At 41.5% G+C, this 13,924-nt stretch overlaps 1 protein-coding gene across 1 annotated transcript in view; it reads right to left on the reverse strand.

The window, feature by feature from the left end:
- LOC124284452 overlaps positions 1-2,960 on the reverse strand; it is a 75,446-nt gene extending 72,486 nt beyond the window's left edge. Inside the window, exon 1 of the mRNA XM_046720536.1 lies at positions 1,684-2,960. Coding sequence (XP_046576492.1) covers positions 1,684-2,165 — 482 coding nt within the window. The 5' untranslated portion in view covers positions 2,166-2,960. The remainder of the gene's footprint in view (positions 1-1,683) is intronic.
- Positions 2,961-13,924: the final 10,964 nt, after the last annotated feature.

The raw sequence follows: 13,924 nt of genomic DNA on the forward strand, positions 1-13,924 counted from the left end.
GACTAAAATTTAGAAATAGGTGACATCAAGATTATACCACATAGCAAACGGAAAACTTGGAAAGTATATTTAAGCGATAAATTGTAAACCTAGTTATGGGCGAAGTCTGTCAATATCATATTTTGACATTTGTCACCACTCGCACCCTTTCTGTAACCTGCAGAAAGGTCGTTATTCGGCTTGTTCCGGAATAAATCGAGTTGGTCATGAATGCTTTTCACTACAAAAATGTCGAGCTATAGATCAGATGGTATTTTCAACCTCATACAGATTATCACATTTCATGATAACGCTAGAGGCTGAAATGTCAGTCCAGATAGCATAAAAAACAACATTAACCGACGTAAAATCTTTTTTTTTATCTTCCCTCCGGCGTCTCATACAAATATGCATATTGTACGACAAAGTATGTATGACCTATCCAGCTATGAATGTTTTAAAGAATTCATAAACCTGTGGGATAGTGTGTTCGTGTTTATACACATTTAAACTTCAGTCTGCCCAAAACATGTTGTGAATAATTACGCACTCCTAATCAGCGTGCGAAATAGCCACTGGGTCGCCTGCCCGTGGCAAGTAAAAATCCAGTCGGGCCAGTAAATCGCCACAGTCACTGGCCCGGCTGGCTAGTGAATTTTCAGGGGGTCATTTTGTAAATATATCACTTTCTTCGACTCGTTAAGTTATGATACACTTTTAAATGATGGTCTGATAAAAGTGTTCATTATATTAGAAGCTTCATGATGACTTATTTGAGCATGAACAAATATTTCAGACATGTGTTTTGTCGTTTGTTTTTGATGGTATTTTCCCTTTTCAGTAATCTTTTGCTTAGTTTCTACAGTCAAATTTCGGGCTAGTAAATTATTTTGTGGGCTAGTACCTTTCAGGTATAACTAGGGCGACTGGCTAGAAAATAATTGGAAACTATTTCGCAGACAGATCCATTACAATTCTCTTTACTGGATCAATATTAAAAAAAATACACAATGTATAACTGTTTTTGGTCGTGTGTTGATATATTTCACATCAAAAGACACGGGGTGGGTGGCATCCATCACCACCCTTCTAATGTGTTCAGTTTAGAAACACCAAGCAATGGCTAGGCATAAAAAGTACTGCTGATCAACTTTCAGGGGCATGGATTAGTGATGTAATTTGATGGTGACGTCATTGTAACCGATGACATCACAGTCACTGTGGTCTGTGAGGTATTTCGATGCCATATCTAATGGATCTAACATAACATCTCCAAGCCACTTTAGGAGTGAGTGACTTTAGTTTTACGCCGCTTTTAGCAATATTCCAGCAATATCACAGCGGGGGACACCAGAAATGGGATTCACACATTGTACCATGTGGGGAATCGAACCCGGGTCTTCGGCGTGACGAGCGAACGCTTTAACCACTAGGCTACCCCACCGCCTCCTACTTTTGGAAGGTCAATAGTCATCACTACCTCCCTCATAACTGGCAACTATTATAGCTTATCCACTAAGACAGATACTCACATATTTGACGAAATTTGTGAGGTCTTAATCGACATGCATTTTAATTATGTTTATGTTTAGAAGTTCGCAGCGAATAGTTGCAAAATTGCTGATGCGGCTTAAAGCAACTTTCACTCACTCCCTCACTCACCCATGTTAATAAGAATGTGTGATTTAATAACAGTGTACTTACTTCCGACCGTGGTCCTCTGGTATCCTTTGCACCTGAACTTGAACTTCAAGAAAATCTGGTCCCGTGGCATCATCGAACCATAGCTGGCAGTATAGGGGGCCACCCCCTCCCCTTGTGGAGAGGCCCAGCAGTCGAACGATGGGGGATGCTTCAACCACATCGTCAAAAAATGCAGAGAAAACATAAAAAGCATCACTGTGGCCAACTTTTTGAAATTGCTGAAGATCGGGCACGGCGATGGGTCTTTTGACGTGTTGACAAGTTTGACTAGATCGGTTTCCAAATTGCAGTGAATCCGAAACGGGTCTAACAGTTGTGGTTGTTGCTGGTTTAACCGTTTCGTCCTTTCGTGTCTTAAAAAGTCCAAGTTGTTCAACTGTGTCTTTCGGCACTGTTGATGCGAGGCCATATAAATAAAACAAAAATACCAACAGGTTCACGACGGAAAGCGTATAGAACGCTCGCCTAATCCTTAACCGCATGTTTAAAACACAAAGCTAGTTCACATCACATCACTTTTAATCTTGAAACTAGAATGTAGGCTCGTCAGTCTATAGGTGGGTATGAAGATTAATAATTCACTGCAGTCGTTGAAATCCGTCGAAGTTTTCCGCATGAAATTACTTCCGTTATCGAGTGACTCTGATATGTTTGACAAGGTGATTTCGTGAATCCTTCTAATCACATCAACACGAAGAAATTCACTAACCCCATGGTAAAGTCAATCGCCATGTGTGTATCTACCGGGTCTGTACGATAAACTCACACCAGCACAATCGATAACCCGCCCCCTATCCGCGTAAGATAAACACTGCGATCCAAAATGAAATGACTAGTACAGCGTGCACGTTCCATTGTCACCGCCGCGACTACGGGTATCCATGGCAACACACAACTGTCAGACGACAGGGAGGTTGTCCCCCAGTCTTTGTGCAGTCTATTGCCATCGTGGAATCATGATGTTACATACAACAGTATTAAGAAACAGCCACGGGAACACTTCCTCTGTCCGATGGGCGCTGCTCGTGTCGCCCATTACTGTGCTCGCAGTCCCGAAACGGGCAAGTCGACAAATGTCGCTTTTGTTGTTTACAACGCGCCGGCTACCATTGTCTGAATGGCAGAGCGCATGTAATAACGGTGTTAACACTTACGCAGTTATTTCCGATACTCGCCGGGGCAGGAATGGTGGTAAGGGTAGAGTAGGGCCTGTGGGTGGACAATGTGGGTTCTTCCTTGGCCCTGTCGCCAGTATTTTGATAGTAGTCCATTTTGAATTATCTCCCTTGAACCAATAATTAACTTGAATAACACTCGTTCCAAGACAACGATGCTGCATTGATCGGTGTAACGAGGGGAGGTAATGAGTGTATTCCAGAAAATGTATCTGCGCAGGCAGGGCTTATATCGGCTTTCAGTGGATTTTCTTCCAGTTAAAAATACTATGTTTAACAGTCCTACCAAATGAGCGACTAGGCATTAACACGTGTATGGTAAGAAATACGTAACGGTTGGCCGTGTATAGAGCAAGAGGAAAAACCGTACATACGTTAATAAGCGCCGCATTTTAGTAAGCGCCGGCTATTAAACAGCGTACAACAGAATAACCGACTGAAATTACCTTCCCTGGATTAATATAAGGATAAGAACGAAAAGTCCCTTTACAACAGATACCATCCTCTGTACCCACTCAGGGCCACATTTAAAAAAATTTCATATTACTATATATGCTCGAGTTCGCTCTCCTGGGCGTGAGTGAGTTTAGTTTTACGCCGCATTTAGCAATATTCCAGCAATATCACCACGGGGAACACCAGATACGGGCTTCACACATTGTACCCATGTGGGAAACCGAACCTGGGTCTTCGGCGTGACGAGCGAACGCTTTAACCACTAGGCTACCCCACCGCCTGCGCTCCTTGAAATAAATTCTGCATCGAGAACAGAAAGTGCTCTTGTATGTGTTCCTATTGGTAATGTTGATTATGCAGAGCAATATTTGAAACAGTGAACGGTTGGGAAGCGTTCCCAAATTATATTACAGGTAATGCGGTAATATACCGTGATAACACTATCGTGATAATTAGTGGGGCTTTTGGAACACAATGACACCATGCAATTAACGTCACCAGCTGACGGCCTTAAACAGCAGCCTGGGGCACGACCCCTGATAACAGTGGGTCACTGGGGGGCAGAGCACTGATAGGCACACATATATAAATACACGATGTAGGATTTTATGGCGACATGTTTGAGCGTATGCTGAATTTTCAACTCCTTTTAAACTTCAAATCAGTTCAATCGATGAACCATATCTAAAATATGTCGTTTTACATTTAAAAGAAGATCATTCATTGTTAAATTTTTAAAATAATTTAGTACAGGCTTATTGCATCAGTATTGTCGTGACTTGTACTCGGAATAGGTGGATATGCTCAGTTTTGAATGGCTTCGACTGGTCTGTGTGGGAAGGTGGTTGGGCGAGTTTTAAATAAATAAATAAATGAATAAATGAATAAATAAATAAATAAATAAATAAATAAATAAATAAATAAATAAATAAATAAATAAATAAATAAATAAATAAATAAATAAATAAATAAATAAATAAATAAATAAATAATACACATACTGACACACAGACACGGACTCACGCACACACTATCACTGACAGACACAATGACACTAACAATAACACAATTGCTCATCTAATATAGCTAGTACCACTATCGATTACTTATTTCCTATCTTACGTACTGATCAATCATGATGTAAGCACAGGTTGCACGAGGAGTATCAGACAGGCAGTTGCCATTGGTCTTGGGTTCGAAGCCAAGATTTTATTTGATGCTGGTTCATGGTCTGCCGGGGGCGGTGGGATAGCCCAGTGGTTAAAGCGCTCGCTCGTCACGCCGAAGGCCCGGGTTGGATTCCCCTCATGGATGCAATGTGTGAAGCCCATTTCTGGTGTTCCCCATACTAGATTGTTTGGTCCAGACTCGATTATTTAAAGACCGCCGTCATATAGCTGGAATATTGCTGAGTGCGCCGTAAATCTAAACTCACTCACTCACGGTGGTGTTCCCAGCCGTGATATTGCTGGGATATTGCTAAAAGCGGAGTAAAACTAAACTCACTCACTCATGGTCTGTTGGCACCATGTCTTTGCCCGTAGAAGAGAGAGAGAGAGGAGTTTCATCTAAGGGAGACATCGACAAAGCAAATATTCCATTCACATGTATTTTCAGTTTATTAATTTATATAAAAAAAGATATTTAAAAACAAACCAAAAACTAATACAGAAAATGTACATGAAAAATACGGTTTAAGATAAAATATTATGATTATTATACTGCACGGCACGAATCATTTCTTATTATCGTCGTCAGTGTTAATAAACTGAGGGGCAAAAGAACCGTCCCCAAAGTAAAATTGTAAAAAAACATTTCTTCTGTTTTCGTTATGACGGAAATTTATTTAGGAACACATCTCCCGAACGCATCCCCACGTCTCACAGAAAGGAAATCCACGTGGGGTTTTTTGTAAGCATGAAAATTGCTTTTATTCACGTTTTTTGCATGCTTCTGTGGAAACATACCCGTATGAAAGTACAGTATAAAAATTATGCTCGACTGTTCGAATTCATCACTTCAATACGTTGGACACAAAGAACATGCCTCGACTCACGGCAGAACAGAGAACGAGCTATTGGGATGTTGCAGCTGGAGTGCTTCTCACAGTCACGTTGCAGAATCATGGAGTTGCAAGCAAAGAAAACCATCACCAGACTGATGACGCTTCAGAACAACAGGTCGGACTGCGTTACAGGCCTGGAGGACAGGAGACCACCCGCAACCACCCCTCAGGAAGACCGCCATTTACGGGTGCTTCACTTGCGCAACAGATTCCTGACTGTGACGTCATCAGCAACAACCAGCCTTACCCATCCAGTCAGTCGAAGGACCATATCCAGACGACTCCGCCGATTCGGTATCAGAGCCTACAGACCATTCCGGGGCGTGACGTTAACGCGTGAACATCGACGTCGTCGATTGGCTTGGGCACGTAGAGTTCGGCAGTGGCAGCCGCGGAACTGGCGCCGGGTACTCTTCAGTGACGAGAGCCGCTTCCAGTTGAACAAAGCTGATGGTCGGGTACGAGTCTACAGACGTCGGAACGAACGCACAGCACGTTGTTGCGTTCAGGAAGTTGAGACGTTTGGCGGCGTTAGTGTGATGGTGTGTGTGTGTGGGGGAAGGAATTTGTGGCGAGAGGAAGACTGACTTGTTGGTGATAGAGGGAAACCTCCAGCAGAATCGAGGCGTGTTGTTTCAGCAGGATAACGCTACTCCCCACACTGCTGTTGTTACCCGGAACTTCCTGAACAACAACAACGTAAACGTCATTCCTTGGCCAGCAAGATCCCCCGATTTATCACCTATTGAGCACCTATGGGATCATCTCGGCCGTCAGGTGAAGCAACGTCAACATCCCCCACAGACAAGAAACGCTTTGGCTCAAGCTCTACAGGAAGAATGGCGTCGCATCCCACATCACGTGATCAGACGTCTTGTGCACTCTGCACGACGTCGTGTGGCAGCATGTATCGCTGCAAGAGGTGGACACACTCGCTACTGAGGAGTTGGACACTCAAAGACACTCTGTCAGTACTGATGTGCATGTGTTGTCATGATCGAAAACCGGACATTTGAACCTCCTGTGAAAAACGTCACAAAAACTCTACTTACAGCAAATTGTTTCAATTGTTCTGTAATGACAGTCTGCATAATATGTTCAAAAATTATATCAAACATTTCAACATTGAATTGCACGTGTTTGTATCATTTTATGATACAAAAATCATCGGGGACGTTTCTTTTGCCCCTCAGTTTATTAAACAAGTGCGTGTTTTTAGATCAATTTCATGTGTGTTTTGTGAGAGAAATACAATACGATTTTAATGAGTTGTTAATGAATGGCATTTCGAATAAAATAAAATTCAATATTTTCAAGTAAACTTTGAACCATATATTTTTTGAGAGTGTAAAATGAGAAACAGTTTTCATTAATGGGCCAATATGCCAGGACGAGGATTGCATTTATATCTCGTGAATGTCATACGGCACGGCATGTTATTTCAAAGAAAGAAATCTAGGAATAAATATATAATGTATTATGATATAGCTAGCAACAGTAAAAGAAATTGCCAAGCCATTATGATAAATATAGATATTTATATTCTAGTAGATCAACACACACACACTCACAAATATACGATGAGACGCACATGTACCAACACACGCACATACCGACGCAGACATACATAATATATAATTTTTCTAAACACTGATTTGCTCGGTGTTTCTGTGAGGTAATGTTTTATCCCCGACCGCGCCACCAAAATGAAATAGTGAAATCGATGTAAGTGGAAATATTTTACAAAAGCTTCTGTCACTTTGGGAAACACAACTGGTCTGGATAACCTGGAGCTCTAATCTGCGTGCTTGTATATATAGTTAGTACCATGATGGTCGACCGTTGTCACACGTCGCAACAATGTCATCGGTGAGTCTTGGTTGGAATTCGTCGGTCGTCAGCGACCCCTGTTTGTCATTACAGGGTGACTAACGGCATCGGGTGGTCACACTCGCTGACTTGGTTCACCGAATCAAAATTGCGTAGATCGGTGCTCATGCTGCTGATCACTGGATTGTCTGGTTCAGACTCGATTATTTACATAGCTGGAATATTGCAGAGTGTGGCGTTAAACAACAAACAAACACGTCCGATTCTAAGAGTAACTTTCTATTCAATAATCAATAGCAGTTGTTGGAGGGAAATCCATTATCTTGCGCACACACAAGTGCACACACGAATGCACGCTCTCTCTCTCTCTCCCTCTCTCTCTCTCTCTCTCTCACACACACACACACACACACACACACACAAACAAACAAAAACAAAAACAAAGATAAAAACAACAACAAAACAACTCACATTTATCCAAACAGTGACTTGTAATTACCAACAGTGGTTGGTTGGTTTTTGGTTGGTTTTATAGTTTTAGGGCGACGTGGGCCAATAAGAGGCCTATTTGCGCCCAACACATTGACTAGATTTAATATAACAGTGAATAAAACACAGGATTGTCTCCCTTGTATCGGACAACAACCACGCTTGACGATGTTTGTTTTGTGATTCATCACATTCCAACATTAAAGGAGCGACTATCATGTGATCTGTGTTTATCTACCCATGTTACCACACATGCTGGTAGTAGATACATGTTCATTAGAGGTGTGACGTCATCAGCAACAACCAGCCTTACCCATCCAGTCAGTCGAAGGACCATATCAGACGACTCCGCCGATTCGGTATCAGAGCCTACAGACCATTCCGGGGCGTGACGTTAACGCGTGAACATCGACGTCGTCGATTGGCTTGGGCACGTAGAGTTCGGCAGTGGCAGCCGCGGAACTGGCGCCGGGTACTCTTCAGTGACGAGAGCCGCTTCCAGTTGAACAAAGCTGATGGTCGGGTACGAGTCTACAGACGTCGGAACGAACGCACAGCACGTTGTTGCGTTCAGGAAGTTGAGACGTTTGGCGGCGTTAGTGTGATGGTGTGTGTTGTGTGGGGGAAGGAATTTGTGGCGAGGGAAGACTGACTTGTTGGTGATAGAGGAACCTCCAGCAGAATCGAGGCGTGTTGTTTCAGCAGGATAACGCTACTCCCCACACTGCTGTTGTTACCCGGAACTTCCTGAACAACAACAACGTAAACGTCATTCCTTGGCCAGCAAGATCCCCCGATTTATCACCTATTGAGCACCTATGGGATCATCTCGGCCGTCAGGTGAAGCAACGTCAACATCCCCCACAGACAAGAAACGCTTTGGCTCAAGCTCTACAGGAAGAATGGCGTCGCATCCCACATCACGTGATCAGACGTCTTGTTGCACTCTGCACGACGTCGTGGTGGCAGCATGTATCGCTGCAAGAGGTGGACACACTCGCTACTGAGGAGTTGGACACTCAAAAGACACTCTGTCAGTACTGATGTGCATGTGTGTCATGATCGAAAACCAGACATTTGAACCTCCTGTGAAAAAACGTCACAAAACTCTACTTACAGCAATTGTTTCAATTGTTCTGTAATGACAGTCTGCATAATATGTTCAAAAATTATATCAAACATTTCAACATTGAATTGCACGTGTTTGTATCATTTTATGATACAAAATCATCAGGGACGTTTCTTTTGCCCCTCAGTTTATTAAACAAGTGCGTGTTTTTAGATCAATTTCATGTGTGTTTTGTGAGAGAAATACAATACGATTTTAATGAGTTGTTAATGAATGGCATTTCGAATAAAATAAAATTCAATATTTTCAAGTAAACTTTTGAACCATATATTTTTGAGAGTGTAAAGGATGAAAACAGTTTTCATTAATGGGCCAATATGCCAGGACGAGGATTGCATTTATATCTCGTGAATGTCATACGGCACGGCATGTTATTTCAAAGAAAGAAATCTAGGAATAAATATATAATGTATTATGATATAGCTAGCAACAGTAAAAGAAATTGCCAAGCCATTATGATAAATATAGATATTTATATTCTAGTAGATCAACACACGCACACACTCACAAATATACGATGAGACGCACATGTACAAACACACGCACATACCGACGCAGACATACATAATATATAATTTTCTAAACACTGATTTGCTCGGTGTTTCTGTGAGGGTAATGTTTTATCCCCGACCGCGCCACCAAAATGAAATAGTGAGAAATCGATGTAAGTGAAATATTTTACAAAAGCTTCTGTCACTTTGGGAAACACAACTGGTCTGGATAACCTGGAGCTCTAATCTGCGTGCTTTTTATATATAGTTAGTACCATGATGGTCGACCGATGTCACGCGTCGCAACAATGTCATCGGTGAGTCTTGGTTGGAATTCGTCGGTCGTCAGCGACCCCTGTTTGTCGTACGAGGTGACTAACGGCATCGGGTGGTCACACTCGCTGACTTGGTTCACCGAATCAAAATTGCGTAGATCGGTGCTCATGCTGCTGATCACTGGATTGTCTGGTTCAGACTCGATTATTTACATAGCTGGAATATTGCAGAGTGTGGCGTTAAACAACAAACAAACACGTCCGATTCTAAGAGTAACTTTCTATTCAATAATCAATAGCAGTTGTTGGAGGGAAATCCATTATCTTGCGCACACACAAGTGCACACACGAATGCACGCGCTCTCTCTCTCTCCTCTCTCACACACAAACAAAACAAACACAAACACAAAGATTAAAAACAACAACAAAACAACACACATTTATCAAAACAAAGACTTGTAATTACCAACAGTGGATAATACACATTTATCTCCGGTGTATCTGTAGTGGCTGATTAGGGTTCGCTTTCTTTTGGTGGTTGATTAGGGCCATCGCTTGGGCCAATAAAATTTATTTGCGAGAAAGCGACTAAATTTAATATCACAGAGAATAAAAACACAGGATACAGCCACCATATGTATCGGACAACAACCACGCTTGACGATATTTGTTTTGTGATTCATCACATTCCAACATTAAAGGAGCGACTATCATGTGATCTGTTTATCTACCCATGTTACCACAAATGCTGGTAGTAGATACATGTTCATTAGAGGTGTGACGATACAGAAATTTCACGATACGATACGTATCGCGATATCTTAGAACGATACGATTCGATACTATGCGTATCACGATATGCTATCTTTAGTTATTTTCTTTAAAAAGTGTATTTTGATAACAAGTAACAGTGTAAATTTTGACATTACCGTCAATTTCTAGTGAAATTTCCCAATTTTTTAAGTCAACAATACATATCACGATACGAAAAAAAGAATCGATATAGTTAGTATCACGATTATCGATACTACGATATATCGTCACAGCTCTAATGTTCATGGTATATCGGGATTTATGTTTGTCATCTACTTTATTAATTGCATTCAAAATTCCATTCAACATTGTCTACATTAATTTCAGTAAAATCAGGAGTGCTCGACTAAATTACGGTTACGTACACAAGCATATCATATTACCTCTACTTCGGCCTTGAAGCGAACGTAAGTTGATAATAGATAAATATATCACAACTGTCATATGTTTGACTCTGTAACAATCATGTTCGTTGAAGCATGACAGTTACATCCCAACACAACCTCCTCCCGATAGAAGTATGAAAATATCTCAAAGCTGAATAATTACTGTGCTGTACGTCAACTGTAATCAGTTGTGCCAAAGTGGTACGTTATACATAAAAAATATAATTTCCGTACATCATACGTGACTCAATTATTCGAGATAAAGAATTACTAACACGAAGTACCGAATGGATTCCCACAGTTCGGCATTCCCAGCGGGTAACACAGAAAATGTTACTCGCTTGTAAGCGGGGTACATTGAAAATAATAAAAGAGCGCTCAGCCAATCAGAAAACAACATTTATGTGTGAGGTAAGATAAATACAAATCCGATATGTTATTTATATTGCGTGTGTGTGTGCGTGCGTTCGTGTACACATGTGTGCGTGCGTTGTTAACACGCCAGCTAAAATACCACTATATTGGAATATATGTTATTCCTTATATCAAATTAGTTTCAAGTGACAATTAATGCTGGTTATTGTGTTAAAGTTCCTTGTATTATCTTGTTATATTTTAGTAAATCACTTATAGCTCAAGAGGAAATATATGTCCAGCTGATTGCTAATTCCGCCTTAGTTTGGTCTCAAATTGTATATCTTGTGACATGACATTATCCCCAACATTTAAAAATGATATATCGTATGGTCCCAGGCGAGGTCAAATTCTTCTCTGTCGTTTGCCCCTGGGCTGCAGTGATCTTAACTCTCACTTGTTTGATAGATGTTTGTCAGACAGCCGAACCTGCTTCTGTGGAAACACTCGAGAGGATCCTTCCATTATTTCCTTCAGTGTCCTCTATATGATAGGTTTAGATTTAATAAATACTTCCTTCAAAATAATATAAGTTTACATGCTATTCTAAGCGGCGATGAATCTTTGTCTCAGTATGAAAACGAATTGATAATACAATCGGTTTATAATTTCTTAAATGACACCAACCGTTTTCCATAAAGTGTGGTACCATATGCTGTGTTTAGTTTGAAATTATTGAATTACTTATTTCCACAAATGTATTTATAAACTCTTTCTTTACAAGATTATGTTTAGGAGAAGCTGATTACATAGGCTGATGCAGCCTGTTTGCTGATCCTTTTTCCTTTTTTGTAACTTAATAATGTTTAATGTAGATTACATGTCTTGTGGGAAATAAAATACTGTTTAAATCAATTTCATAGTTATATTATAGAATAGAGCGGGTGCTGGTTTTGCGCCAACATAGCATTTTGGTGATAGAGGTGAGGTGAGGTGAAATTGGGTTTTACGTCGTGCTTGAGAATACTTCGCTCATATGACGACGTGCATGCGTGTGTATGTGGATGTGCGGCTGCTTGTACTAGCCCAGACTTAAGCTGGTTTTATAGTGCTAGCCCACTGAGATACCATGTTGCAGTGAAGCATGAATACCCCACTCAGACACATTATACTGACTCCGAGCCGACCAGTCCTTGTTGTACCCATTAATGCCGAGCGCCAGACAGGGACCAACAGATACCATATTTTAACGTCTTTTGGTATGACGCAGTCGGGGATCGAACCCGCGACCTTCCGCTCTCCGGGCGGACGCTCTAACCACTACACCACGGAGGCGGTCTTGGTGATAGAGTGATTTGGATATCCGTCAGTTCGTTTATCCGGACAGACCGACAGGCAGATGGGCAGACAGACAGAGAGGTAGTCTGGTAGTTCAGGCATTCGCTCCCATAGCTGTCATAGAGCAAACCATTTCAGGTTCATTAAAACTTCAAATATTCAAACGACCTAATTGTTTCAACATGTAAGCAAAGTAGACCGAAATTCCATCTCTTTTGCCTGTTTTATGTATTCAGCAAACATTCTGTGTATCCCCAATTATCATAACACACGCACGCACACACACACACTCTCTCCAGAAGCGGACGGATCGTACGGCTAGTCGTGGCGTCGGCCAAGGACGTTGCCTCACCAACGACTACGTCGACGCTGAAGAACCGCCATCCGACTTCTGCATGTGTGTCAGTGATGGAGTGGGTCTCCGCACCGGGAACATTGGCCACTCGGTCCCGGTGTGCGTTCTGTCACGTGATTACTATCAACTTGTACGATTCGACCATTATTCCCCCAACCATAATAACATGGCCGTCGTCGTCATCAACTCTTCCCGCTGACCTTTGTCTTCCGTCCGTCAGCGGGCACCCAAAGAAGCTCTTGGTCTTAACTAAGGCCGAAGGCCTGGGTTCTATTCCAGGTCAGTACTACGCGAGAAAGGGCCACTGATCCAGAGCGATTAATGTTTCTCGCCAACAGTCTACTTACGAAACCTACCTGCAAGCTGGTCAGCCCCTGCTCCCTCGATCGTGACGGACACGGGGACTGGGCTACTGTCCACCTTGGCAGAATTTCTTCAACCTAATCAGTGGGACATTAGGAAGGGTGGATGCCCATCAGATGCCGTTATTTGAAAATATCCACGGTAGTTCTTGTCTGATTGTAATAAAGTATCCCAGCAGTGTAGGCTTTTTCAGATTTTCAAATGTTTGGATGGTATAGTAACTGGTCCAATTTGATCCTATTTCTGTGTTGTTTTACCTCAATATTTAATCATGTAAAAATATGATGTCTATTCCGTATGCTATGATATCAAAAACACACATATGAAATATTTGAATCCATAAACTAAACAACCCCACTTTGCCATTGCAAAATAAATCTGAAATTTTACTTAGGTACATAGGTGTATACAGTTTTTAACTAAGTACACAGCAAATGCTTATATATATTTCTTATGTAACAATGAACTTCCGTTCGTATCCTCAAAACAGTGTCGGCCCATAAGTTGTTTTTTTCAGGCAATCAAAATGCAATACAACGATTACTACTCTCTTGCTGTAACCTTTGTTTGGTGGTAAACCTACACATGTTATTTGTCATCATTCACTTGATGGTCAGTTAATGAATTTATAACAGGTATAATTAGTGGTAACACCACTCAGATTACCCGAGAAAGGTTCCAATTTGGCATTTCATGTGTCTGGAGTAAATACTCATCATTCT

This window comes from Haliotis rubra, unplaced genomic scaffold (genome assembly GCF_003918875.1).
Source record: "Haliotis rubra isolate DU_JTF1 unplaced genomic scaffold, ASM391887v1 Scf11, whole genome shotgun sequence".
Classification (NCBI taxonomy): domain Eukaryota; kingdom Metazoa; phylum Mollusca; class Gastropoda; order Lepetellida; family Haliotidae; genus Haliotis; species Haliotis rubra.